At 52.8% G+C, this 26,856-nt stretch overlaps 2 protein-coding genes across 3 annotated transcripts in view; one reads left to right on the forward strand and one right to left on the reverse strand.

The window, feature by feature from the left end:
• The window catches only part of ACSS2 (acyl-CoA synthetase short chain family member 2), a 34,078-nt gene extending 20,263 nt beyond the window's left edge, over positions 1-13,815 (forward strand). Inside the window, exons 6-19 of one of the 2 annotated variants that reach the window (XM_052789891.1) lie at positions 604-679; positions 2,106-2,220; positions 3,800-3,838; positions 5,717-5,854; positions 6,109-6,279; positions 7,157-7,290; positions 7,832-7,964; positions 8,423-8,479; positions 8,791-8,871; positions 9,292-9,400; positions 9,544-9,612; positions 10,753-10,929; positions 11,720-11,794; positions 11,988-13,815. In XM_052789891.1, the coding sequence (XP_052645851.1) occupies positions 604-679; positions 2,106-2,220; positions 3,800-3,838; positions 5,717-5,854; positions 6,109-6,279; positions 7,157-7,290; positions 7,832-7,964; positions 8,423-8,479; positions 8,791-8,871; positions 9,292-9,400; positions 9,544-9,612; positions 10,753-10,929; positions 11,720-11,794; positions 11,988-12,115 (1,502 nt within the window). In that variant the 3' untranslated portion in view covers positions 12,116-13,815. The remainder of the gene's footprint in view (positions 1-603; positions 680-2,105; positions 2,221-3,799; positions 3,839-5,716; positions 5,855-6,108; positions 6,280-7,156; positions 7,291-7,831; positions 7,965-8,422; positions 8,480-8,790; positions 8,872-9,291; positions 9,401-9,543; positions 9,613-10,752; positions 10,930-11,719; positions 11,795-11,987) is intronic. The other variant, XM_052789899.1, reaches the window with a different exon arrangement.
• Positions 13,816-14,730: 915 nt separating this feature from the next.
• On the reverse strand, positions 14,731-26,799 carry GSS (glutathione synthetase). Its single transcript, XM_052789911.1, has 13 exons — positions 26,745-26,799; positions 26,091-26,227; positions 24,620-24,765; positions 22,831-22,906; positions 22,146-22,285; positions 21,884-22,000; positions 21,343-21,423; positions 20,204-20,281; positions 18,785-18,851; positions 17,944-18,138; positions 17,661-17,742; positions 17,137-17,326; positions 14,731-16,367 (listed from the first exon to the last, which is right to left on the reverse strand). The coding sequence occupies exons 2-13, from the start codon at positions 26,217-26,219 to the stop codon at positions 16,244-16,246; spliced, it is 1,425 nt and encodes a 474-aa protein (XP_052645871.1). The 5' UTR covers positions 26,220-26,227; positions 26,745-26,799; the 3' UTR covers positions 14,731-16,243.
• Between the last annotated feature and the right edge of the window lie 57 nt (positions 26,800-26,856).

Genomic DNA, 26,856 nt, shown 5'->3' on the forward strand with positions numbered 1-26,856 from the left:
TGTCCTGTAAAGCATGATGTCACCAGCTGCTAATAACATGTTTCCGAATGCTTCTTATCCATGTTCCTCTTCAAAATCAGCCAGATGTTTGCAAGATGTATCATTTATGAGGCAGTCCTAATATGAGAATTCCCTCCCTTTCCAATTTCAAGGACATTGCTGCTGCAACTCTCAGCGTTGTAGAGTAAGGGATTGAGAAAGTGGTAGTGTTTGCATGTAAGCCCACTGCATTTCCCCAACTGTTTTTTGCAATAGTGCAAAAATAATGGTTTTATTAATAGGTCCTTGGCAGGGAAAGGACCCACTAAACTGCAATCTGTGTTCTGGCCGTGTTGGATTATCTCCCACAGAATATTCCCAAGGGACTTGTCGGGTCAAATTGGAACCTCTCCCAGGGAAGGAATTTCACCATTTCTCTTGGCATCTGTTTCTCTAGGCTAAAAGGCAGTATTAGGAAACCTTTCCCATCAGCTGCCTGTCTGCTTTCCCTCACTCCAGTGCATGAGCTCTCGTCTGCCCTCCTGAAAATTGCTTGTTGCTTCCAGCTGTCCCAGGCTGCCTTGGCTGTGAAGCCCTTCTAATGTTTTCTGTACCATTTTGCAGATGCCTTTTATCGAGGAGACAAGCTGATCAACTTGAAGCAGATTGCAGATGAAGCCCTCCAGAAATGTAAAGACAAGTAAGTTTGGATTCCCTTGTAAGAAGGGCTTTGCTGCTGGAATCTGCTCCTGCACAAATGGAGATGGAAGTTTTCATAGGTGGGCAGACTCTGCAGCTGGTTACACACGAGCTACACTACATTCCTGAGCCTTTCAGAAGTAATACATGCTTCAACTCCCTCATCTTAAAAATATTTTCTTTTAACTTTCCTCTTGTCCATTCTGACTTGAAGGCTGATTTGCTGGAGACAGACTGATCCACCATCATTATGGCCAATGGCAGATCTCCCAGTTCTGCAGCAGCAGCTGTTGGAGTGGGAGGGAATAAGGCACTGCCATATCAGTTGCGAACAGTTGGACACAGTGCCATGGGGCACGTCAAGATGAGGCTTAAGTCTTGCTCCAAAGCCGCTAATTCAACAATAATTAAATAAACCAGAAATTATTCAAGTTTGGGAAATGGCTGTGTAAACAGGAACAGGCGCTCCATTTGACATGCAGCAACATGTGCATAGGATCAGGGCCTGACTGCACACAAGTGTATGGTGAAGCTGCTTTATTTTTTTATGCATCTTCGCTGAGATACTGTAAACCATAAAGAAATAGACAGATCTATCATCAGATTTTACAGAAAGGGAAATAGTCATGGTGAAGTGACTTTGCCAAACTTACAGACACAATGTTTGCATAGCTTGTATGAGACTGAATGTGGTCTTGTAAGTTAGATGAAAATTAAACATTTAGGGCAGATAGTCTGCGTGTTAGAAATTCAAACTCTTTCAAAGCATTTAAAACTCTAAAACTTGAAAACATAAGTTTTTATGTCTGTAAAAGTAGGTACCTGGGAGGACAGAAGTGATCCTAAAGTTGGGAATTAACTGATGGAGACAGTGTGTTGGTACCCTGACAGGGCTGAAGGGAGATAAGATCATTTTGTTTGCATTATAGGTAGGCTGTGTTGGCCCTCAGGAGGGAACAAAAGCCCACTCTTTTCCTTGATGTATAATCTGGCTTTGGAAGCCTTTCCTCCTTCTGAATCAGTCGGTCATGCCTAGGGTTGGGAGCAGCCACCTAATACCTCCTGGGTGCCATGGGAAGTCTTGTTCATGGTCACAGGTGGGCAAACTTGGGATTTGTAAGGAAATCTCCCCAGCAGTGACCAGTGAGAGATGCTTGTGGCATCCCTGCTTCCTCCATAGGAATCACACCTGATAAATCCCCAGTAAGCTGTGCACAGACCTTTCCTATTCTCCAAGCTCTGTTCCTGTGGCTGGTGTCCCTTCGCAATTCATGGTGCACCTGGAGTTTGCACGGTGGCATACGCTCTAGCTCAACAAAAGCAGCTCGGGGCCCCTGCTCTGCCTCCAGTGCTGCCTGTAAAGCCCACAAAGGGCAGGCTTAGCTCTTGCCTGAACAGCCTGATCTGACAGCTCCTGCCTTTTACAGGGGCTCCCCTTTGAAAAAGTGCATCGTGGTGAAGCACCTGGGGAGGGAAGAGGTAGCAGTGGATGGGACGTGCAGCAAGTCTCCTCCTCTCAAAAGGCTGTGCCAGGACATACAGGTATGCTCCTGGGGGATGAGAGGGGGGATTTTGTTGCTATGGGCCTGAGCCCAGCAAATCAATCAGTGCAAAACCACTGCAGTGCTTCCCTGGATGCTCCTGTTCTCTGACTCCTGTTCCTGTTTTCTCCCCTCCTTGCTGTTGTTGCATTGTGAGTGGTCTGAAAAATGGTTCCTTTGCCTTACCAAGATCCTCTCCCTGCTGCTTCCTTTAACACCATCACTAGCTGCCAGCCTGCAGGACCCCTGAGAGCACAGCGGGGTATATCTTCGAGAGCCGCTAGGACAAGAACAAGATGCTCATTTTCCTCTGCCCAGTGAAGGACTTTTCCTTCCTAACCCTGTATCTGTCTCCCCTTTTGTGGAAAGACCAATGCCATCCTGCACTGTAGCTGTGACAGTGGAAGCAGGAGAGGAAAAACAGGAGATTTGTGCTTGTGGCTTGGGTTCAACACAGCCCCCCAGCATGACAACAATCATACACTGAGAATAGTGCAGTCTCTGTGTAGCTGGCACAGTAACTGTGTCAGCTGTCGGGGCTGGGGCTTTCCCTTGCAACTGAAACCAGATGAAAGGATGTGGGCCAGAGGCATGTGGTGAGACGGGGGTGGAAGGAGGTGTCTTGGAGCCGTGGCTGCCTGCTGAGTTCCTGAGGCTGGTGTGCAGTCTTGCTGCGCTCAGTGGCTACCTGCTGCCTTCATCCTCTTAAAAGGCAGGCTGTTTTCAACTACCTAACAGCTCCGTGTCTTGCAATAGTGTCTTCTGTCCCTATGTGTTGGGTGGTTATTTGCATTGGGTTATCCCCAGGCTGCTGCTTGCTCAGAAATAGGTTGTATCTGGGGAGCGCATTTGAGCTTTGAGCTCTGCTTTCAGAAGGGATGGTCTGTGCACGTCCCTGGAACAAGAAGTCCAGCAGATTCTATATCTTTGAGTTAATTTTCCTCATTCAGCTGTGTTAATTTTATTGGGGTGTTGCTCAGTGTTTGCCAGCCTGGCCGTGTTACACTGGCCTCCTTCTCTTGTGAGGGCAGGGTAACTGCAAGGGTAGGAAAACTGGAGCAGACCAGCCTTCCTGTGTGAGGTTTCCCTGGTCGGGTGGTGGCAGAGAAGCCTGTCCCTGCGCTGGTCACTGTTGGTGAGGTGAGGTTATTGTGCAGAATGTCCTGGGAGGAGGCTGGAGGGGTCTCTTACCCTTTGGCTCTTGCTTGTTCAGACACTTTATATTAAAGATTGCTTTCCCTTGTGAGTGCATTTTTACCATGCCGTTGGTTTGTGTAATGCTATCGGGGTGTCCGTGGGCTGTATGCCGGCTTGGTGCTTCTGTACCCACCTGGCTGTGTGCAGGGGGTGGCCTCTGTGACTGGCTCTGGAGGCAGTGGGTACCCAGGGAACGTGATGGAAACGGGCAGGCTTTTGCTCAGAGGGTGTGTCCTGGCCTGGCCCCGGATCCAAGCACTCTCCAGCCTGCCGGGACAGTTTCCCAGCCTCTGGGCCTGTGGGCTTCCAGCTCCCTGCCTGCAAAGCCCGGTGTGGATCCTCTGCTTCTCAATTTTCACGCCCTCTTTGTGGATTTTTAACAGGAGAAAAAGACTGAGAGCTCACAGAGACTCCATCCCAAGGTATTTACACACAGCACTGCCTTCCTCCTCGTGGCACCTCCCCTCTGCTTTCCCCTCCGGCACTCCACCTTCCTAACCGCTCCAACTCTGCACAGCCACACGTGCCTTCCTAACTGGGTTACCAGCAGTTGCATGTTAGTGATAGATACCACTCGCCGCTTGGCCAGAGCTGCCCACGGTTTCAGGGTAAATGCAGTACCACCAAATTTGCTGCCAGAAACAAATCTGCATCCATAAAAACCCCTGAGTGCACATCAGTGTGCTGATGGGGGGAAATGCAGAACCACTGGGATGTGCTGTCAGCATTTGGATGACGATTCATCTCTGGCTTTTAAAAGCAGCTCTCGCAATGCACTTCCCTTTGCGGTGAGGCTGGCAGGGATCACCCGCAGCTTCCTGGCTGGGGTGGCATGCCACAGGCAGCAAACCTGGAGCTCCAGACCAAATGTCTGGACTCTGCCCACCTCATCCAAGGAGCTGCAGCCTCAGGACCCCATGAGCAGGCAGGCAGAGGCAGGCCTGGCCTCAGGGGCTGCGTGCCGTGCCATGGGTCTGACCTTCTCCATGGGGCAGTGGAAGTTGGGTGCTAAAATGGAGGGATCCTTGAAGGAGGGATGCAAGAAAGCAAGTATTGGATGGGCTGGTGTGAGCCTACCTTGGGCTTGTTTGACCTGGTGTCTTGCTGGGATCTTGCTGGTGGGACAGACGTGTGGAAACTGCTTTCCCAGGTAAAGCCAGGAGCCCTGGAGATCCGTGAGAGCTTTCCAAGTGGGCTCGGTTATGCCACGCTGTCAAGCAGCCAGTGTCCCCTGCACCACATGTGCAGGAGCTGCGTGCTGGGCTGTGGGGTCCTGGTGCATCCAGATGGCACATGAACATCTTTTGGGCTGCAGAGAGTCACCGTGTGACCCTGTGGCTGCTCTCCATGCACCCCAGCCAAGGGAGCTCTGGGGACTGCGCAGGCATTGGACTCTAGCTCTGCAAGGAGATGTGCCCCAGCTGGGAGCTGCAAGGCTCCAGGTCAGCGTGCCTGCCCTCGCAGAGATGTGGATAGTGGAGGTCTGTGCTGAGGCTGGGGAGTGTTGCCCACTTAGTTGCCCCCAAGCTCCTCTGAGGAAAGGCAAAAAGGTCAGGTGGAGTTAGGTCTTGCACTGAACTGTGCCACCCTGGAGAGGTAGCCAGCCAGCACAACTCTTGGGGTGACCTCTGCTCATCAGCCACAAGCATTGGTGGCTTTGTTACAGCTCTGGCATCCTCAAGCGGTTCCTTTGGGCGGCCAGTGCTGGGTGGTTCTGCGTTGGAGCAGTCACTTCTTGTCAGGGTAATTACCTTAAAATCCAGATAAAGGATTTTTTTCAGGTCTGCAGGGCCATGCATTGTGAGCTCAACATGTTCCTGTTTGTCTTGGGCCATGCTGCTGCAGGGGTACCTGCAAGGTGTGCGGGACCGGTGGGTGCGTGGCTGTGCTAAGTGAGGCTTGCTGCTTTGCTGCTTGACTGCAGCTCGAGGCAGGCCAGTAGGGCAGGAGGAACCTGTTTGCTGTGAGAGGCAGAGCAGCTGCTGCTGCAGGCCCTCTCCTGGCTGCTGCTGCTGAGAGGGATTTATCAGTGTTACCAGTGGTTTGGACAAAATGCTTCAGGTCTTTCAGCCAGACCGTGTTTAAAGGTTTTCCTCGTGGCTGTGGGCTAAGAAAAGGAGCTTCTGGAGTGGGAGCTGCAGCTCTGGTGCATGGTTTGCAGGAAACAGCTCTGAGGCAGCAGCTGTGCTGTGGACATCTGCCTTGATGGTCCATGAGAGGGGCAAGTTTGGGGCTGCACCCATCATCCCCCACTCTCTTGCTTTTGGGCAGGCCTGTTTCTAATCTTCTGCTTTTCTCAGACCCCCTGGAACCCAGCCATGGACATGTGGTGGCATGAGCTGATGAGCACTGCCAACGCAGAGTGCGAGCCTGAGTGGTGTGACTCGGAGGACGAACTCTTCATCCTCTACACGAGTGGCTCAACTGGGAAACCCAAGGTATGCTTCCCAGCTCACCACCCATGGGGCTGGTCTGACCCGCAGTAACACCTCAGCTGTGGGAACTGGTGAGGGTCATGTTGGGAGGCGCCAGTAAGAAGAGGAGCCATGGAGGTCTTGGGAAGGGGGCTGTGCTGCTCCTTCCTGCTCAGCTGCAGTTCGAGCTCAGTGGACTAGTGATGCTCAGCTTGGCCTGAGAGGGTGAGGGCCCTGGTGAGAGCTTGCCCTGACAGTTGCGTGCCTTCTCCTTGTAGGGTGTGCTGCATACAGTGGGTGGATACATGCTTTTTGCTGCCACCTCATTTAAATACGTGTTTGATTACCAGCCTGAGGATGTCTACTGGTGCACAGCTGACATTGGATGGATAACGGGCCATTCCTACCTCACTTACGGACCCTTGGCAAATGGGGCAACTAGTGTGCTAGTAAGTGCTGGATGGCAGCTGGATGCTTTTACTCCAAGAAAGTGGAGATGATGGTGCTGAGCTGCATCCCTGCATTGCTCTGTGATGAGCGTGCTTCTCACTTGGGTGCAGTGCCCTGGGCTCTGCAAGGAAGGGTGGCGGTCCCCAAGGGGGGCATGTGTGACTGCTTGGTGGCAGACAGGGTGGCTAGTTTGTATGTGGCTTTTGGGTCGTTAATTTTTCAAATGCTCCCCTGTTTCTTTCCCTTAGAAGTACAAGCCTTGTGTACCAGGGGAGCCAGGGCTGCTGCAGGGTAATGCGAAAGCTGGATCAGGAGCAGGAAGTGATGTTTTCACTGCTGATACTGATTTGACAACCTGCACTTACCTCCTGTGCCTGTATCTCCCTTGGCAGTGTACAGCTGTAACTTGTATACAGGTCAGGGAGTCAGAGGCCTGTGCCCAAGACTCTCTGGGGTAATGCAAGCAGGAAAATCACTGTCACATTGAGGGAGTCCTTTTTGGAGTTCTTGGTACTTTTGGTTGTGGTTCTGTCACTGTGTTTGGACGTCTTGCCCTTTACCATGTGGGCAGGGTCATTTGGGCTGGTGGGATTGTGTCACTGTGGTAGCCACCCAAGTGTCCCTGCTGCTAGGGTGTTTCAAGGGACATTTGTTAGGACAGCTGGGGTGGGCTGATGCCAAATCCATCCCAAAGAAGCAGTAAGAGAGGTCTCTGGACTGGGCTGGTTTCGCTGCATGGTGCCCCTGGCATTCCTATAAGGACATCCTAAGGTCCAACTGCTGTTCCCCATTGCTCTCAGCTCCTCCTGCTTGGGAGGGTGCTGCAGGTCTCTAGCAGTAAGGAACGACTGTGTCAATGCCCTCTCTCCTGCTTAGTTTGAAGGTGTCCCCACCTACCCAGATGTTGGGCGAATGTGGAGTATTGTTGACAAGTACAAGGTGACCAAGTTCTACACAGCACCCACAGCTATCCGGCTGCTGATGAAGCACGGGGAGGAGCCCGTCAAAAAGTGAGTGCCAGTCCCCAGTGGCATGGGGATCCCTGGCTCTGGCACAGCCAGAGGCTCCCGAATGGGGACCAGGGGCCCCAGCTTCCTCTCTGAGCAGCAGCTTGCCCAGCATATTTTCTGAACAGACCAGGATATTCTGCCTTCTACACAGCAATACGCAGGCCATGCTTCTGCACTCCCAGCACTAAATTCATTATGGCACTTCTGAGCACGTCTTCCTCTTTCACCATAAGCTGCAGCTAAGCTCAGAGATTGCAGGTTCTCCCTGCCTCTGACCCAAAGCTCACACAGGGGTGCTGGGCAGAGAGCCCCTCTGCGTGCTGCTGCTTGGCCCAAGGAAGGGAAGGAGCAGAACCAAGTGGGAGATTGGAATGGAGACACCAAAATCATAGAGGTCTCCTTTCTTCCTCTATGGAAGAGGACTGAGAAGGGTCTGAACCATGCCTGGAAGCCCCAAGTACACTTTGGGTAGCCCAGGGGTTCCTGCAGCTGCTTCTCTCCATGGCCTGCTGAGCCCCTGCCAGCCCCCTCCTCTCTGCAGGCACAGCAGGAAATCTCTGAAGGTGCTGGGGAGCGTCGGTGAGCCCATCAACCCAGAAGCCTGGCTGTGGTACTACCGCGTGGTGGGAGAAGAGAGGTGTTCCATTGTGGACACATTCTGGCAGACAGAGACAGTGAGTCCTCGCCTGGGTGTCCCTGGGACCTCTCTTTCCCTTGTGCTCCCTGCAGGGTGTCTTTGCAAGTTTGCCATAGTGTTTCTTTGGTTCTATGTGAACTAGTTGTTTTGCTTGCCCAAGAGACTCCAGTGTGGCCTGCAAGTGTTGGTTCCCCTTCTTTCTTTCCTGGACCTCAGACAGGCTCCAAGGGGAGACCTTCCACTCCAAAGGGTCCCTGCCAAGGTCTGCTCTGGACCCTGCTCTCCTCCCAGTCTTTCTCTCCCCCAGCAGCTCCAAAGCTTTGTGCCCAAACACAGGCTCCCTGTTCCCTGCCGTATCCTTCCCAAGGCCCCATCTCCACCACTGCCCCAAGCAGCCCGCATCTGACTGGGATGTGATGTGACCAGAGCCAATGCAAACAGCTGTGGGATGGGCTGGCATGGCCCAAACTCATTTGGTTTTGCCTCTCTTTGCAGGGTGGCCACATGCTGACACCCCTCCCTGCTGCCACCCCCATGAAGCCAGGCTCTGCTGTGAGTACTTCTGTTCTCCTCCCCAGGGGCAGAGAGGGCTCCCCAGGGGACAAGGCAAGGCACCGCAGCAGCACCTGGCACTGGCTGGTGGTTACCAGCCTGCCCAGGGTGGTTGTGGGACAGTGGTGCATGTGGGGACATGGCCACCACCCAAAATCCCAGGCCTACCCCGTGCAGCTGCGCTTACAGGCCCCATGTGCTGCAGCCTCTCCAAAGCTGCCCTTGCTCTGCCTCCCCACTCCCTCTGGTTCATGGGGTTTTAATGTGTGGGCTCAACTCCATATCTCCTTGCTCTCTGGTCCCCATGGCAGACGTTCCCCTTCTTCGGTGTGGTTCCTGCCATCTTGAACGAGTCGGGGGAAGAGCTGGAAGGAGAAGCAGAAGGCTACCTGGTAAAGAAGGGCTGATCTTCCCCACCTTCTCCTTGTCTGTTCCCCATGAGCTCTGGGACCTTCCTGACAGCATACACACATCTCCACTTACTCTGGGTCCACACAAGGGACACACTTGGGTGGTAGGAACTCCCTTCACTGCCATAACTCGCTGGGAGCTTTATGCTGTGAACAAACTGTTCAACTGATCATTAAATGCACTTGCACACATGGGCAGGGCAGGAGGATGGGAACAACTTTTCAGCCAAGCTCCTTCCCCCATGCCAAGCCTGGTGAGACTTTCCCAGTAGATCAGCACTGGGCAGCAAGTGTCTGGGTGTCATCACTCACATCACTCTCTAGCATCTCTATCGCTGTGGTGCAAAGCCTGGGTTATTGGTTTTGCTCTCACTGACTCAGGTCTGCATTTTTCACTATCAGGTATTTAAGCAGCCCTGGCCAGGAATAATGCGCACACTGTATGGAAACCACCAGCAATTTGAAACCACATACTTCAAGAAGTTCCCTGGGTACTATGTGACAGGCGATGGTAAGGTTGTCTGGGGAGTGCGTGGCTGTAGAGGCCTGGGGACAGCAATTTAAATCTTGCCATGTTCTGGCCTCAGAATTCCGTATCAGTTGCTCCAAGGGCTGGCAGTGCTTCCTCATGCTGTCATTTCTGGCTATTTTTAGGTTGCAGGAGAGATAAAGATGGTTATTACTGGATCACAGGGCGAATTGATGACATGTTGAATGTTTCTGGTAAGAACGAGTTTTGTCTTTAGTGGGGACCGATGTGCTTTCTGACACTAGTTGAGAGAGACATGTTGCTTCATGGGGGACACTTCTGCATCTGTTTCTGACACTAGTTAAGAAAGGCACCTTGCTTTATGGGGGATGGTTCTGCATCTGTGACTCTGCCCAGCAACCTGTCCTCAAAGTGGATCTAATTGCTGGGTCAGGGTTATTTCCAAGACAGATGAGTCTGTGACTTGGTGACCTTCTGCATCATTTCCTCTGGAGACAATGCACTGGAGGGAAGGAACCTTCTGTAAAAAGCTTGATCAGGCTGCTCAGAGCTGTCTACAGAGATGGAGATTCTCCCACCTCTTGACTGAGTCTTTGAGATTCAGCTGCTTCTTAGCCCATCATTTTCCGTATACTGCATTTAATAGCTCCCTCCCTCCTTTCCTGGAGGCTGTAGCCTACAGGTACTTACTGGTGGCTGTGAGATGCTGCTGTACTTGCCCCTGGATCAAACTAGATCCTTTCATCTGATCAGCAGTGCTTGATCCTCCACCAACTGATCATTCTGGGAGTTGACCACCTTCCCCGTGGTTTTCTGTGACAGCAGTCCCAGGATGGAATGTCAGAGTGCGGGTACAGGAGCAGAGGTGTACAGGAGTGAGTTGTGCCCCTGCCCAGAGATGTGGAGCATTGTCTCATCTCCCCACGGTGATGAGCTGGAGCAGTGCATGGCAGGGCTGGTTCCTGGGCTCTGCAGATCCAGGCTCTTCTTCCTCTGCGCCTTCCAGCTGACCATGTGGGCAGGTCTCCTCTTACCAAATCCAGCTCCTCCTCAGCCTGTGCTTTGTTTAATCCCGTGGGTGTGAACAGTTCATGATCTGTTAAAGAAAGAAGCCTAAAGGTGGGAGGGAGAACAGCCAGGGGAGGTGGCCTCACCTGAGTGATAACCTGTCAGCCTTTTGGGCAGCCCAGCCCCTGCACTGCTGAAAGGAGTTTCCCCAACTGTTGTCTTTCCTCAAGCAAATGAAATTGATGCTCTCAAACCTATAGTTCAGGGCCTTTTACACCTGCAGACCTCTTCCTCTCAGCTGCCGGGAGGCTGCAGGACCCCAGCCCTGTGTGAGTCTGTAAAGCATTGCCTCACCTTGCTTCCAGGCCACTTGCTGAGCACTGCAGAGGTGGAGTCAGCCTTGCTTGAGCACGCCGCCATCTCAGAGGCTGCGGTGGTCAGTCACCCACACCCCCTGAAAGGCGAGTGCATCTACTGCTTTGTGACCCTGAGAGATGGCCATGAGTTCACCAAAAACCTGATGGATGAGCTGAAAAAACAAGGTAACAACAGCCAAATATTTGGGAGGTTACGTAGCAGGGAGAGGGAGGACAATGTTGGGCAGGTGATAGAGGGGTTAAAGGCTTGGGTGCTTGATGAGGGTGCATGTAGTCTGGGGAATGCAGTGTGGACAACTGTGACAAGGTGCCCCCTCTGATTAGAGAGCACGGCTGGTGAAGACTAAAATTAGTTCTCCCGGCCTTTGGCTGCTCATGTGATGCCATCTCTACCTCTAGGGAGCTGGCAGCCACATGAAGGACTGGGGTACCCAGCAGGCTTTCATTTGCAGCAGTGCTCTCCTATGTGGGCATGGCTCTCGCTGGTACATTTTGACTTGCTGCAAGGATCATTTGGTTGCTTTGGGGTAGTGCTCTGGGCATCTGTGCTCTGATCTCAAGAGAGATCTTCTGTTGCCATATGCAGCATTTAATACATGAAACGGACCTGTGGCAGTTTCTTCTCCATAGGGACCCAACAGCAAATCAGCCCTTGCTCTATCAATATGGTAATGGTGATTGCTGTAGCCATTATAAAGGTCTCTTGAAGATGGAAAGAATGAAAAAGTGAGTGCTCTTGCCTTTGGGAAGATGTGCTTATAGCCCCATTGGCATTGCAGGTCTTGCTGCCCCCTCCCACAGCCCAGAGGCTCGGGTGCAGCAGCCCTAAGCACTGCCCTACCACGTTCCCCAGGAGCTGGGCTCTGCATGTCTTAACTTGGTCGTCCTGCCTGAAAAGGATGTGTGTGGTATTTCCTAGTACCTACAATGAAAATTGTTTGGTTTTTTTTTGCAGTCAGAGAAAAAATTGGACCGATAGCAACACCTGATTACATCCAGTATGCCCCTAGCCTGCCCAAAACCCGCTCAGGTAAGGGGCCCAGTGACAGTTCTGGGGAGAACTGAGTAGTTCCTGCCCGTGGAAGGAAATCAGCCCTAAATTGCTTGTCCAGGGCCACTCAAATTCAGGGGGGGAGCAACCTCAGGGCAAGCAGGATGCCACAGGTCTGGGCACTCCCCAAGAGATCCTGACTCCTGCTTTCCTTTCATGGCTGTCATTACAGGAAAGATTACCAGACGGATATTAAGAAAGATTGCCAAAAATGACCAAGATCTGGGGGACATCTCCACTTTGGCAAACCCGGGCATCATAAAACATCTTTTCAACAGCAGATGTGACACTAAACAGTAGCAGCATGACCTGTCCCTGCTGAGCAGAACTGTAGCAGCAGCAGTGTCCTGGTGAGCAGGTCCCTTGAATAACCACTGTCTGCCCTGGAAAGGAAACCTTCACCTGTTGAATGTACAAACATTACGAACGAGGGAAAGGCTGGCTCTGGAGAGGCTGTGTCTCACTAGCGTGTCCATGCATTCATTGGAGGAGTGTGTGCGTTGTGTTCCAGATGGGTATTGTACATCTGAGGTTCAGCCTTGTGCACAGAGGGACTTGTCCTCCTCCCTTTTCAGCACCTCGTTCTTGAGTTTTGGGGTTTTTTTGGGGGGGGGGGTTTAATTAATTTTATGTAATTGAGGGGCCCTGGCACCTTGCGCACTGTGGGAAGGAACTTTGGGGGTTGGAGGGGAAGTGGTGCTGGAGTTACTCAATGCAGGCAGGCAAGGAAGGTGCATCTGCCACTGCTCACACGCCAGCTAAGCTTCCTTTTCTACTGGGAGTGCTGCAAGCAGCAGGAGAACTTAAAAACACTCTCACATCATAACTGTATAGCTGAGTTTTAGTCTTGCATCCACTGTCCAAGCCTGTTGCTAGCAGAGGTCCCCTAGCCTGAAAGGGAGTGAGGCAAGGCTCAAGGGAGCTCTGTGCTTTAAACAGGTTTTTTTAGAGCAATTTGGTACCAAGATCTGCTACTTCCTAACTGCCTGGTGCCAGCTGGTGTGTTTTCCCAATCCAGGGTCCTTCACTGGCCATGGACATGATCAGAAGCCATGTATGGTCTTGGAGGAAAAGTCTTGGTCTGACATGTTCCACAGAGCACCCCTTCCACCTGCTCTGCTGCCACCAGCTACAGCTGAACTCAGGTTGCGCAGCTGGATGCTCCTTTTGTGTCCTGGGGTAGGAGTGGGTGCTGTTGATTCCAAAGAATGGAGGGGAAACAAAGCCATGCAGAGGCACCTTACCCATTGCAGGCAAACCAGGTGCTGGGTTATAGTGCACCACAACCATTGCTACAGCAAACAAACCAAGGCAGGCAGGGCTGTGTTAGTTCTAGATAACGTCTTCTCATCAGGAAAAAAAAAATGGTGGAAAGTTAGCTTTTGCTTAAATCTGACATAGCTTTATGATGATGAGAGGAAAAAACCCCAAAACCTCTAGCCCAAGAGCCTAAGCATCACAGGGGTACTGCCAAAGCCATTCTTCTTCACATGAATTACATTTAACTCCAGCCCTGGGTTGAGCTGGGAGAGATACCTCCTTTGTAATGTCTGTATGAAAATTGCATGTGAACTGTTTGATTTTGCACTTAAACCAAAGGAGAAATGGGCTTTAAAACTTGTTGCAACAGCTGTTTTGGCAAGTGCCAATGTACAGGCTTCACCTGCAAATGGAGCTGACTTTTGGCTGGGCTAGAAAGGATGAGGAAACTGCCTCTGAGGCTGGCTGCTCAGGGCAAGTGTTGCAGGTGCTCTGTTGTCCAAGTCCCAAGTCTCACTTCTTACCTGCTGCTCTCACTGGCACAGCACTTGTCTGTGATCTATAACCTCACTGAGTGCCAGTGTCCCCCACAGCTCTGTACCACTGGATGGTGCCACCTTATTGACAAGGATTCCTACATTCTCTCTCCTCTGTTACTCTTTGTCCGCTATGTAATTTTGGCTGGAAACAGCTAGAATTTTATCCCAAATGGAATAAAGTTCAAGGAAACAAAATGGAAACAGGCTTAGAGCATGTGCATGGGTTATCTGCTGTTGAGCCTGTGGGAGATGGGGGTGCTCAGACATTGCTGTTGGACCTGCCATGCCTGCCTCTAACTGGGGTGCGCTTTTGGGGATGTGGAGAGGTAGGTTACTGCCAGTGTGATGCTTTTTCATGGACTGGGATTTACAGGCTGTGACGCAGTTCATGCTGCTGCTCTGCACTGGGGCAAGGGCAGAAGCTCTGGCTCCAGGGCTGGAGCCTGTACTTCAGTTTTTCCCTTGTCTCCAGCCAACATTGTTCCAGTAAGGCTCATGGAAAACACAAAACAGTGCAATAGCCATCTGTCATCAACTCCCCCGACGCAGGACCAGTGCCAGGGAGATGGACAAGCACCCACTGTGAGCAGCCAAGGAAGCTCAGGGCTGTTGATAGCTGCCTCGCCTCCACACGAGGCCTGGTCCTCACCCAGGCACAGCAATGGATACCAGCCTCTGCCTCCATTCTGTGGTCCGCTGTGTCACCTTGGGCTCAGGCCTCACCAGCAGCTGCCTCCAGCAGCTCAGGGGCACTGCTACAGTGCTCTCCTCCTGCTACTCACAGCTGCCATCTAACCTTGTGCCCTTGCTGCTCCAACAAACTGCACACTCACAGCTCCAGGCTGGGAGCGTTTCCTCCTGGAGACAGTCTTCCTGGCACCCCTCATGGCAGCAGCTCCCCCATCCAGTGGTGCTGGGCCAGCGCTGTGGAGCCAAGTGCCAGGACACATCTCCAACGTGGTACTGTGCAGCCCTACAGCAACCACAGCAGAAACTGGTGGGTTGGCTTTAGCTATCCCTGGTGTGAAGGTACAGGAAAGGGCCATGCACAGGTGTACGCCTGGCCAGGGAGGAGGCAAACACCTCCCCTTCCCATCTAGTCTCAAGCCAAAACTGGCACAAGAACAGCATATGTTTTAATCTCTGGCTGGGGGTAATCAACCCCCACAACAAAACCACCACCCAGGAATTGTAGAATCAGTCACACTTACAGAACTGAACTGTTTCCACGGTGAAAGGCTGATGATTGAAGCACACAGCACTGCTGCAAGTGCAGGTCTGTCAATCAGCATGTTCATTCTTCAGGAACACTGGTTTTATGCTGCTTCTCTCTGGTGTCACTAGAAGGGTAGAGCTGAGGCTGCCCAGGCGCTTTACCAGGGCACTGCCAGCAAGATGCATCTTCTATGTTTCCCCTTGAACTGTGTGGCTGAGAACAAAGAGGCAAAAGCCCATGGATAGAGAGCCTGCACTCCTCTGTCCCTCTGCTGCTGCACTGTTCCCACTGATTCATGAAACCTGGAGGGAGACATGTCTCACCATCTACAGGTGCTGGTCCCAGAGTGAAGTGCTTGGCAGCTGGGGCTGTGCCCACTCAGCCTCTCCTACCATTCCTTTGCTTCCTTGCCACAGCCCCCAGTCTCAGCCCGTCCCACGTCCCAGCAGGACCATTACTGAGGCTGGGGCTCCCTGACACTGCTCTTGGGCTGGGCTGTACATGCTGCAGCAGACCAGCTGGGACATGGTCGGTGCATGACTTGCAGTGAGATGCACTGGCACAAGCCTTTGGGGATTCAGGGTTTATCAACATACTGGCTGTGACACAAGACTCCAATTTAGCATCACACTGGGATCTGCCACCATCACTGAGGGATTCTTGTGCCATGTCGTGGGGATCTGTTGGACAAGGCTGCAGGAGGCAACAGGAGCAGATGCAGCCTTGTCTAGCACAGAGGCACTATTTGGGCTGAGTACCCAGTCCAACAAAGCAAGAGGGTCTTGGGCAAATTACACAAGGGCAGCTGTCCCTTGTGCAGGAACCCTGAGGATCCTCAGGCACAGGGAAAAGTAGAAGTCGGGGCTGGAGGGGCCATGGGCATGTGGAGCTAGGCTCCTCTCTTTAACCTGGAAAGCACTGAGGCACTGGGCCACAAATCCCACAGATGAAGGCTGTTACTTACACATACACCTTTCTTCTCCCATTCCCTAAGCTTTGGGGTTGTGTGTCTCCAGAAATAACCCAGCACCAAGGAGCACAAAACTGGGAACAGCATGAGTGCCTGTTGTGGCACGTTCACCCTTCAGCTTTGCTGTACCTACCCCTGCCCACAGCCTAGACCCCAAGGGAACACCCAGACCAATGCAGTGCTGAGAGATCACAGCTGGGACACACATGGGGTAGGGCCCCCTGAGCAGGCAGAGCAAGGGAGTCCCTTCTTCCTGCAGGAGGAATTGCAGAGGAGAAGCTGGGTCTGGCACGCAGGACGTTTGAACAGTTGTGTCCACACAGTCTCTCATCACAGTCCCCAACACATCAGACCTCGGTAAGTGCACCCTAAGGAGAACATCCCTGTGGCAGATCAGCTCTTCAGGCAGCAGAGTGAGGCGGGCAGGATGGGGCATCACCTCCTCACACCAAGTAAGGACTGTCCAGCACTGCTACCCCAGCTGCTACCCCACCGTCTGCGTGCTCGATTGCCTTCGTCCGCAGGAGGTGGCCGGCGGCCTTGTTCATCACCATCTCCTTATCCTGTCTGCAAAGAAAAGGGCAACTGAGCACCTGCAGAGCAGAAAGCTTACGGCATTTCATCTTGGACAATTTGATTCATGTTCCCTGCCACAGCACAGGGTAAGTAACCAGCACGTAAAAGCCCTGAGGCTAATGCAGAGGTCTCTGCAGACAACAGTTGTGCCTGTTTTGTGCCTGCCAGCAACAGTGCCCTTTTTCAGCTGGGCCATTTTGGTTTGATTGCTCTGCACACAGGCAGTGTCAGGTTCTGAATGCTGCCAGAGTACATTTGTTTCTAAAATTGTACGAGAAGGACTTTAATTTATAAGCTATGGAAACATTTCTATGGGCCTATGAGTGTTTTAAACAAAACCAGCAGCTATTTAGGGTTGAACACGACTGCATTAAGCCTTCAGGTATTTCTGAGATCGCCAGGGCTTCAGAAAAGCATGTGGCTGCATCCAGAACCCAAAAACCGATCCCAGAAATCAGGGTGAGACACACCAGTTCCACATGGCTGTTTGTTACACCAGTAACTGCCAGCACCAGCTCTATGGCTTTTCAACAACTCGTTTGGCAGCAGGTACAGAGCAGCAGTTCAGTGTCTGAACACAGTGCTCAGAGAACTACTGACAGGGGCAGAGACTGAACGGTCACATCTGTCACCTGTACGTCCACCTCCCCAGAGACATCTGCCCTGCTGCTATGCTCAGACAGCACAGAGGGGAAAACGCTCCCAACCCAAGTGCGAGCTGGAGCAGGTAACCACCCTGTAACACAAGCACGTTTCTCACCTGACATAGACACCAAAAATACCGAGCTCCGAGATGCACTCGGACACTTGTAGGGGACTGTGAGCCCTCAGCAAGTAATTCATTGCTGGCTGTGGTTTGATCTTATCCATCAAGATGTAGGAGGTTCTCTCAGGGCTGTCTCTGATCTTCTCCAGAACCTGCCTGAGCTCTTCACCATAGAGGTTGTTCCCTGACAACAAAATCAGCAAGTCAAACACTTCCCAGCACAGCAGAAGCTATTGGCCTCAGCTATGCAGCCCTGGCAGCTCAAAGAGACCCAGCCTTTGCCTTCCCACATGCTGCCTGGGCTCCCCACACCCCAGCTCTGGGGCCTAGGGAGCTCCTCCAGCAGCAGCACTGCCTTACGGCCATGACTAGTCCCCATGGCTACAAGTAGCTACAAGCCACCTCACCCCACCTTTTATCCCTCAGCACAGGGCCAGGTACCATCACAGAGCTACTGCCTCTCCTGGATACAGCACAAACCACAATAAAAACCCACACGGACCCAGTCCAACTCATACCTCCACCTTCTCGCTGCGGCTTCAGCACAAACCGGTCAGGGTCAGCAATAGCTGTAGCAGCTATCTTGTCACCCTCTTCGCCCTGGTAGGAAAGGATGGCAACAGCAAAGCATCAGGGAGGAGCAGGGGCTCCTTGACAGACCCCTCTGTCAGGGGTCAGGATCAACAGGGTCTCCCAGGGACCACAACAAAGCCCTCTCATCTTCTTAACCAAAGAGAAACATCACACAGGCCAAACACACATCTGCACGTTCTTTCCTGCTCCAGCCCCACTCACACTCACCATGTCCAGGGAATAAAGTCCAGCAAACGTTGCTCTTATTCGAGCGATAGCCTCGGTGCGGCCAGGCAGTAATCTCTCCAGTGTCCCTGGCCGGCTCAGCTCCTGCTGGACCTTCTTGGTGCCTGCAAGTTGGGTAGCAATGTCAGGGCACTTCACTGCCCTCGATCTCTCCAGCAGCAACCGTGCCTCCCAGTTCTGAGACAGAAAGAGAGAAACCATCCCATCAGGACAAAAGAAAAAAAAAGTAGGTTTTCTATACTCTTTTCTGTTCAGCTATTGACATATGATTTGCCTCCTCCCTCCCTGCCTGGCAGGGATGGGGGGCGAGAACAGCACTCCAGAGACAAGCAGACATGCATACAGGGATTTCCCACCACCTCTGGAAACAGCACAGCCAGGTTAGTCCACTGCCTTTGCCTCCACCCCCTCCCCAGCTTGTCCAGTGCTGCCACCTCCAGACAACAGTAAGATCTGGTCTGTATTATTATTACCTGCAGCCTAATGGTCCTAGCAGAGGACAGAGTGTGATCTGTAATCAAATCTAAACCCTTTAAGCAGGTGCCAATACCTGCATTAACGCACATTGTACAGAAGCAATTCAGTGCTTTGGTAAGACGTCACCACATTACTGGTTATTGGAGAAGAAAGCCACTCATTTTTCTTATTGCATGAGTGCCGGGGACACCCACATGCACTGCGGAGTCACAGCTTCCTGATGCTATCAGCCACGCTGGACAGGACTAACCCCACTCAGGACAGGACAGAGGCCCCTGGGATCACAGGGCATTTCAGACTCGCTGGCAAGGCCACAACGTGGGCAGGAAGAGCGGTCAGTACTGACCTGCTGGTTGTAGTTCTTTGGCACGTAGCCCTCTCTGTAGTACACCACTGCTACCTCCTGGCCGTCCCTGGAACAGAAATCAGAAGCATTCACAGAACCAGGCCAGTCCTTGCCCACCTCTGCCTGAACCCCCCAGGACCGGGGAGCTGCAACAGGGTCAGGCAGACAACACATTGCAGCATTTGCCCCTTCTCTTTGGCCTCCTGGGCTGTTCTGCTCCTGGCTGGCTCTGCCAGAGAAAGCTGAGGACTGCAAGCCCCGGCTCCTCTCCGCTGAGCCCCAGCTGGCTTGCCCTGTCCTGAGACACAGGGAGCTGACACCTGGCCTCTGCCCTGACTAGCCAAAGTCTCAATTAGTTCAGGCACCCAACCCAGCAGGATGGTAAGAACCCAAATTTTTTAATAGCTTTTGCTACCAGGAGCCAGGCCTGGGAGATTCTTGAAGCTGGGAGGGAACAGGGTCCTTCTCTGGTGGCAATTCAAGGCAGAACATCAATTCAACAACCTACCCAGGCACCAAAACATCCTGCCAGGGCAGGGCCATCAGCATACGTGTAGCACCACACCCCCAAGCTTTGGCCACACAAACTGTGCCCACAGTCAAGGAAAGCAGCACAGAAACTGCTGGCAGCCAGGCAGCGTAATTAATTGTAAAGGAATTCATCAATAAGAGGAGAGGATGCTCTGGAGGAAGTACAGTGGATACACTTTCCCCTTAACTGTCTGGCGATGACAAATGTATTCACTAATTAAACACAGCAGAGGCACCAAAGGTCAAACCATGGAAAAACTAGCCTAACTACAGAAAAAAAAACATTGGCATGAAACCGTATCTTCCTTTAGGCTTGTACAGCTCCAAGCACATTACCCTGGAAATAGGACAAATGTCACACTTGGGACCAACTACCAGCACTTGGAGTCTACGACCTGCATGTCCTGGCCTCCACAGGGAGCGGGCAAGACACTGAGTGCATTCAAAACCAACAGATACCATAAGGACATGTAATGCTTCCTCCTGTAGCACTAATAACCCAGCCCAGCTCCCACTGGCAGAGCATTACGTGAACGGTAAACAGGAAATGTCTTTGTGGAAGCCTCTGAAATAGCCAGGACTTTTCGTAGCAGATGTATGTGGAGGAAGTGAAGATCCCACAGAGCTCTGAAGGCTGCAGCTTGAAGGAGGGAAATTATGTTTCCAGCTGTAAGGGACTGATGTGTGTATGTAAAATCTCACCACTGTGAAAACAAAATCATTTCAGCTCTAAGGGGAAGCAGCAGCCTGGAGCATGGAAGAGAACTGCTTTCTCAGAAAGTCACTATTTACACTCAAAACATACCACCAGCTCTGTTTGTTTGAAAATTCCCACAGCCCTGTGTGCCCAACACACAGCCAGGAACGCGCACCTTGGCTCATACTCACATATACAGCCTCTTGGCATCATCCAGAGACCCCTTTTCAAACACATCTCTGAAGCGCTTCCTGATGACCCGAATATTCCTGTTAAGAGAGGAGTAGGAGAGTCACCAGGCTGCCAGAACACTGCAGGAAACAGAACACATGCCTAAACACTCTGGATTTTTCCATACTCACCTTTCACCTCCTAAGTTTCTAAGAGATGTCAATATTTTGGGTTTTTTTAATCCCTACACAACAGATTCACTCACTGTTGGCTTCGAAGCCAAGAGCTGCAGACAGACAAGTGACTTCCTGCACGTTTTATCTCCTTTAAGCTTTATAGTCTTCCCTCCACACAGCGGCAGTGTGGACTTGCTGATCTGGAGACTGTGCCATACATCTCCCACTGCTCTAGCACAGGTCCAGGGCTAGATCTCATCAAAGCACTTCTTTCTCCCAAGTTCTTTACTCCACTGCTGTGTTGCTTACTTTGCCCAGATCTTTCACAATGGGTTTGAAGCTTTGTTAATTTAGCTTTTGTTAAATACCCTGTGCCCAATCCCAAGTCAGAGAGCAAGCAGGACCCTCATTAACGCTGCTCTGCTCCTTATTGTCCTGCCTAAGAGACACGGCCCACAGAAAAGCTACCACTGGTGCAGCTCTGAGGACTACACAGGCACAAAATCAGCAAGGAATCAGCTCTGGAGACCAGAGGCTTTGATGGCTGCTGGTATTTCCAGTGAAGAGCTGGTGACAGGCTTTGGGAGGCTGGTGAGAAGACAAAGGTGGGTGCTGAGGCTAGGCAGGAGGCCACCAAAGGAACGCTGAAGAGAGCTGCATAACAGACCCCAGAGAAGTCCAAGATAAAGGCTGCCCTGTTACATACCAAGACATGACCTCTCACAGTCCCAGAAACGATAAAGTGTTTTTACTTTATCGTTGAGTAGGTGACAAAGTAAAAAGCAAACGGATTCTGCACACCTCCATCTTTCCCTGGCCTGCTCCTATGCTCCCACCGACACGCTGTGCCTGCTGGAGAGCTTGGAGATGCCCTACAAGCTGCCTTGAGGTAAAGACTGTGATCTGGCAGCAGTTCGCTCTGCTTCCCTTTTCCAAAACTACCATCTCCTTTCTTTCCCATCCCAGGAAAATTCAACCTTTACCTGTTCCAAAGCTCATTTTCTACACATCGCTGATCAAAAATGTTCCTCTGGACTTCTTCCACTAGAAACATCACCACAGCACTGGAAGAGATACCAAGGACATCATTAAACCCAGAATCACTCCACATGCACCCAGGACCACTAACTTTTGATCTCTGTGATTCAGGCTTCCTGCACTGCTCCTGCTCATTTTCTCCAGTGTTTCTAAGGGTCAGCATGCAAATGGAGAGCAGTACCGATCCTGCATAATTACCAAACCAGTGTGGGGCACAAGCACAAGGGCAGGAGGAAAAGCAAGCTCTGCGCAGGGTTGTTAAACCACACAACTTCTCCAGGGTCCCTCTGCACCTCTCTGCCTTTGTGACACAGCAGCCTTGTGCGCTAAGACAACCACATTGCTCTTCCCAGGGTGCCACGGGCTTTTCAAGAGCAGCTTGTCTTGCAAACAGGCATCTTTCAGAAAGCACAATTTCAAAACTTAACACATGCATCCCCAGGGGAGACAAGATAACCCAGCCTCCAGCGCTTCCTCTGTCCTTACCTTTGGGAACCGTAGAGCTCCCAGGCTTTCGCAATACCCAAGGCAAGCCCTTTCGATGGGTTGTTGGGCAGCAGGCGCGATGCCTCCTCAGACTTTCCCAGCACTTTCAACACCCGCCTATGGAACAAAACAAAAGTTATAAATGCCCTGACCAGACCTAGGGAGCGGAAGTTTGAAGCACATGCAAAGACACGGAGTGCAGCAGGCCATGTGGTGCAGCTGCTGCAGTGCCAGGCAGCATGAGCCAGAGATGCTCCCTTACCCGTGGACCGCTACAGTGCGGGAGGTGAGGCCTCCAAAGCTGGCAGCAATGGTGTTTATTTCTATCTGCTTCAGAGCTGGCGTCCCATCCACCCCACAGTCAAACATGTAATCAGAGCGGTTTATGCCTAAAAACACAGACTGAAACAGAGGGGAGGTGAAGCGGGTTCTCCTGTTGGCTTTAACTGCAAATCCCTTTGATGATCTCACTTCAGAATCCTCCTGGGGCAGATCCTGTCACCATCATTTTGATAAAAACCTCTACAAGACATGCCTGTGAGTGCTTTGGCCCTTGCTCAGGGCCCACAGCCCTCCTCAGTACTCCAGAAGAGTTAACGACACTAGTGAGAGTAAAGGAGCTTCTGCACGGACAGCCTGTCTGGCACAGGTCCCAACATGGCACACGTCCTTGCGCTCTCCCGACTCCCAGAGGACAAACCATGTTAAATCCTCCCAGTCAAGGCCTGACTGTCTCCAGGATCACTAACCAAAGGGCATGACTGTCAAACAGGGCAAGGTCCTGAGCTCACAGGCTGTAACCAAGACACCGTAGCGCAGAGAGTGACCGGCCTGACTACAGGACAGTTCAAAGCCCACAGCAGCAAGCTTGCAGACAGAGACCAGGCAATCCCACCACAATGCAAAGGGGCACGGCTGTTGACAGCTGGGGTCTCCTGCCAAGGTACCTGAGCCAAGCCTTCCTCCAAAACTTGCATGTGGATTCTGAAGAGTTGAGCTGTGAAGTCATCTACCTTGATGGTGCTAGAGAAAAAGAAAGACCAGATCAGCCCCCTTACACCATCACAGGGGAACAAGAAAATTAATTGCTCTCTAGAAAAAAACCTTAGCATGGACAGTTTTAAACTGAAAGAGGGTAGACTTAGATTAGATGTGAGGAAGAAGTTCTTTACTGTGAGGATGGCAAGACACTGGAGCAGGTTGACCCGAGAGGTTGTGGATGCCCCATCCCTGGAAGTGTTCGAGGCCAGGTTGGATGGGGCTTTGAGCAACCTGGTCTAGTGGAAGACGTCCCTGCCCACGGCAGGGCGGTTGGAACTAGATGGCCTTTAAGGTCCCTTCCAACCCAAACCATTCTATGATTCTATGACATTCTCCAGCACAAATGGCAGGGCTGTAGTTAGATCAAGTCCTACAGCACTGTTAAGCATCTCACCATGAATGCACTCTTCATCAAGGGCCACAGTTCATAACCATAATGCAAACCCAGTTTGCTCAGCACAGCCATTCTACGAAAAGTGCCGCTGTAAGAGGTGACTTTCATTTGCAGTGCAGAGAGATGGGACAAGCAAAAGCAAAGAAATGCAGAATTCTGCAGAAACAGGAAAGAAATCAGAAGTCTCTGTGCCTGCACACAGAGTTCATACAACAAGCTGCAGGAGCTTCATCAAATTCCCCCTGTCCTGTTGAGCTCCAAATCCTGCATGCTGTGGTTCCAAGTGCTCCAGTGGCCACATGAGAGCAGGTCCGGCTTTTCTTCAGGGTCCCAAATCCCTGAGCCAATTGTGAGCAGCACCTCCAAGGAGCTGTCCCGAGACACTGAGCGGGAGTTGGCACAGGGCAGGCGTCTGAGTGCACACAAGCCCCAGGCGCTGCGTTCTTTAACCACAAGTATAAACATGTCCCCAGCCACAAGCTCTGGTTGCAGCCAGCTCTGGAGCAGGCACGAGCATGAAAGCAGCTCTGAGGGGTCAGGCTTTAGCAAAACAAGAAGGACACTGGAAAACAGTCTACTTTGCTCTGTCCCAGTGCCAGTGAGCCAGCAACACCTGCACAGACAGGCAGCAGGAAGGGAAATGGGTTTTGTGGAAGCATCAGCACTACAGACTATGGGGGCCACAGTCAGGGATGGTCGCTCCAGCACAGGGCAACAGCCACAGGTAAATCCAGCAGAGTTCACGAGCCAGAGCTGAGCAGTCCTCCAGCACCCAGAGCTTGCAGGTCACCTCCCCAGCATGGCTGGGAAAGCAGGGGACACAGGGTGACTGATCAGCGGTAGGGGGAAGGAACAAACACCTCTTCACAACTGCAAGCAGGCAGCAGAGCTGGTGTTTATTGGATAGCTACAGGCAGATACAAAACAAGACCAAAACAGACTACTAAATCTAGGACTCAAAGAAGCCTCCAGCAATTTGAATTTAAGGCGCAGGAGCCAACAAACTCACAAATAAGAATTCACAAGCTTCAAATACTGGCAAAATTTAAGATCATTGCAGGGAGTCAACTCTTGGCCAGATATCCCATCTTCTGAGGCCCAAGGAGACCCCAAAACACCAAGACTTGATGGAAATTAATCTTAGGACAAATAACATAGCAAAGGAGACAACTTATGCAGAGGACAGGAGTGCCCGCCTCAGCTTGAAGGACATGAACGGATGGAAGGTAGGAATGCCTGAAAGATGATTAATGCTTTGCCTTTAAAATATTTCATTAAAATGCAACATGCAAGAATGTTACCTGGCCAGAGTATGCTCCAGGAATTCTTTGTTTTGACTAATAGCATCCACCAGCAGGTTAAAATCTTGCTGAACAGCGTATGCTTGTTCAAACAGGGCACTTGGTACTGCAGATGGAAGCAGTGTGAAGGGAGCATAATTCACCACCTGCAAACAAGGATGCAGCAGCAGAGCAGTCAGGTCTATGCAGTTTAAGTTGGGCTAAAGAGGTGCTTCCTTTGCTTGTCTGAAGGCTGAAGTCACCCCCAGCCCTCCTCAGCGCACCCTGAAGAGACACATGGCCTCAACCCTGCTGACCCCTGACTTTTGAGGGCTTTGCTTTACAAGCTGTCCACAGGGCACTGCGGAGGCAGAAGCAGGTGCTCCAGAGCTCAAGCTGGGCTGAGTGCTTCCCTCTGAAGGATGCTTTGTTTCCACCTTAACTGGAGAGCACTGCCTCCAGAACACCTCAGTTTCAGAGAAAAGGTGAATTTGCCAGTCCTGGGTTTTGGCCATCAGAGTCGCTTCCTTTGATCCCTGCTCACTGAGTCCCAGGGGTGACTCTCGACTCCTGGTTCACCCCACAGCTCAGGCACAGGGCCACCCTCAAAGACAAAACATTACACCAGAAAGAAGTTCCCAATTCACCTTGATTTTTACACAAGACAAAGGACACTGGCAGCGTGTTTGGCCTCTCCTCCCAGCCTCCCTCTTCCTCTCACCCTTCGAGGTTCCCTCAGACCCCTGACCTGACCATGGCATTGACATCAAGGAGCAGACCCCGTGGTGGAGACCTCCCTTCTCATACGTCTGCCAGCTCCCAGCACAGCTGCCTGCTTGCCCCCAGGCTCCTTGGGGACCCGTCCCCGATGGTGTCCCACCCCTCTTGCACAGGGGTACTTCTTCCTCTGAGATCCCTCACAGTAACCCCCTCCAACAGGCCGAGCCCCCCATCAGCACCCCTGCCCCAGCCAGCTGCCACAAATTCACCAGAGGTAAATCCCACACATCAGCCACCCCCATCCCCATCGCCTCGTCCCAGGTATGGGGGGAAGGTCGACTTGTAGCTGGGAGCAGGCCAAACACAGAGGCCCCTCCGAGAGATGCTTCCCTGGTTCAAAGGATCGTATGGGTGTTGAGAAGCCGGGAGAGGGATGAACTCCCACCACCACACACACGCAAGGCTCCTGGCAATTTCCCAAACCTTTCCAGATCTATCCCTCTCCTTGGAAAAGGGGAACTGTATCGCAGGGCAGTCTCTAGGGGAGACGCAGTCACGAGCAGGATGGGGTGCGAGTTATAGCCCCCAGGTCGGTCGTGCTTCAACCGCGCTTCAGCCAGGCAGCCGGCTGCTCGCCGCAAAGCAATGCGCGCTGACCAGGGCGCAGCAAACCCAGGGATGGCAGCCGGCTCCTCCCCGCGCTCCTCTCGCTTTGCAGACTCACACCCCGGCCAGGATCGAACACGTCCCGTGACTCCGCTCTGGCACTTACATCCGACGCGTTGGGCTCCCGCTCGGTCCGCATCAGCACACCTTCCAGGAGCGCCGCGTCCACGGCCACCGACACTGCCTCCTGGATGGCCGCCTCGTTCCGCAGGACGTCTTCCCAGGGCGCGGCCATGGCCAGCGCTGAGGAGGCAGAGCAGAAGTCACCCACCTGGCCCCCAGCGCCTCACCTTCTTTCCCAAGAGGCAGCCTGGCCCTGCCCTCTCTGGGGGGCGACGGCGGGCAGCCCGGGAGGGCCGGGCAGCACAGAGCTCAGCACCGCCCTCGCTGCCCAGCTCGGGCGCGGCGGCGGCGGCCGCACAGGGGCCCCGCGCCGGACGAAGGCACCTCCACACCTCCAGCCGAGCCCGTGGCCAGTCCCGGCCGGCCAGGGCCGAGCCCCCGAGCCAAGCCGAGCCGAGCCCTGCCTCGGGAGCCGGCACCGCGCATTGCCACGGCCCGAGGCCGCCGCTCGCCGCAGGAAGGCCGGCGCGGGAGCCTCGGTGCGCTGCAGGGCGCAGGCCTGCGCAGGGCCGCGCCGCGACACCCCTTCGCCGGCACGGCACTGCACGGCACGGAGCTGGCCTGGCCCCGGCCCCTCGCTAGGCCGCGGCCCCCGAGGCGAACGCCGGACCCGGAGCAGCCCCCGCCGCCCCCCTACCTGCTCCCGGCCGCTCCGGCCCGCCGCTCCGCCCGCCACCAGGCGATTGGACAGGCCTCCCACCCTCGCCCCGCCCCGGGCACCGATTGGCAGCGCAGGCGACCTACCAGCG

The sequence above is a fragment of the Harpia harpyja genome, chromosome 1 (assembly GCF_026419915.1).
Source record: "Harpia harpyja isolate bHarHar1 chromosome 1, bHarHar1 primary haplotype, whole genome shotgun sequence".
NCBI classification, from domain to species: Eukaryota; Metazoa; Chordata; class Aves; order Accipitriformes; family Accipitridae; genus Harpia; species Harpia harpyja.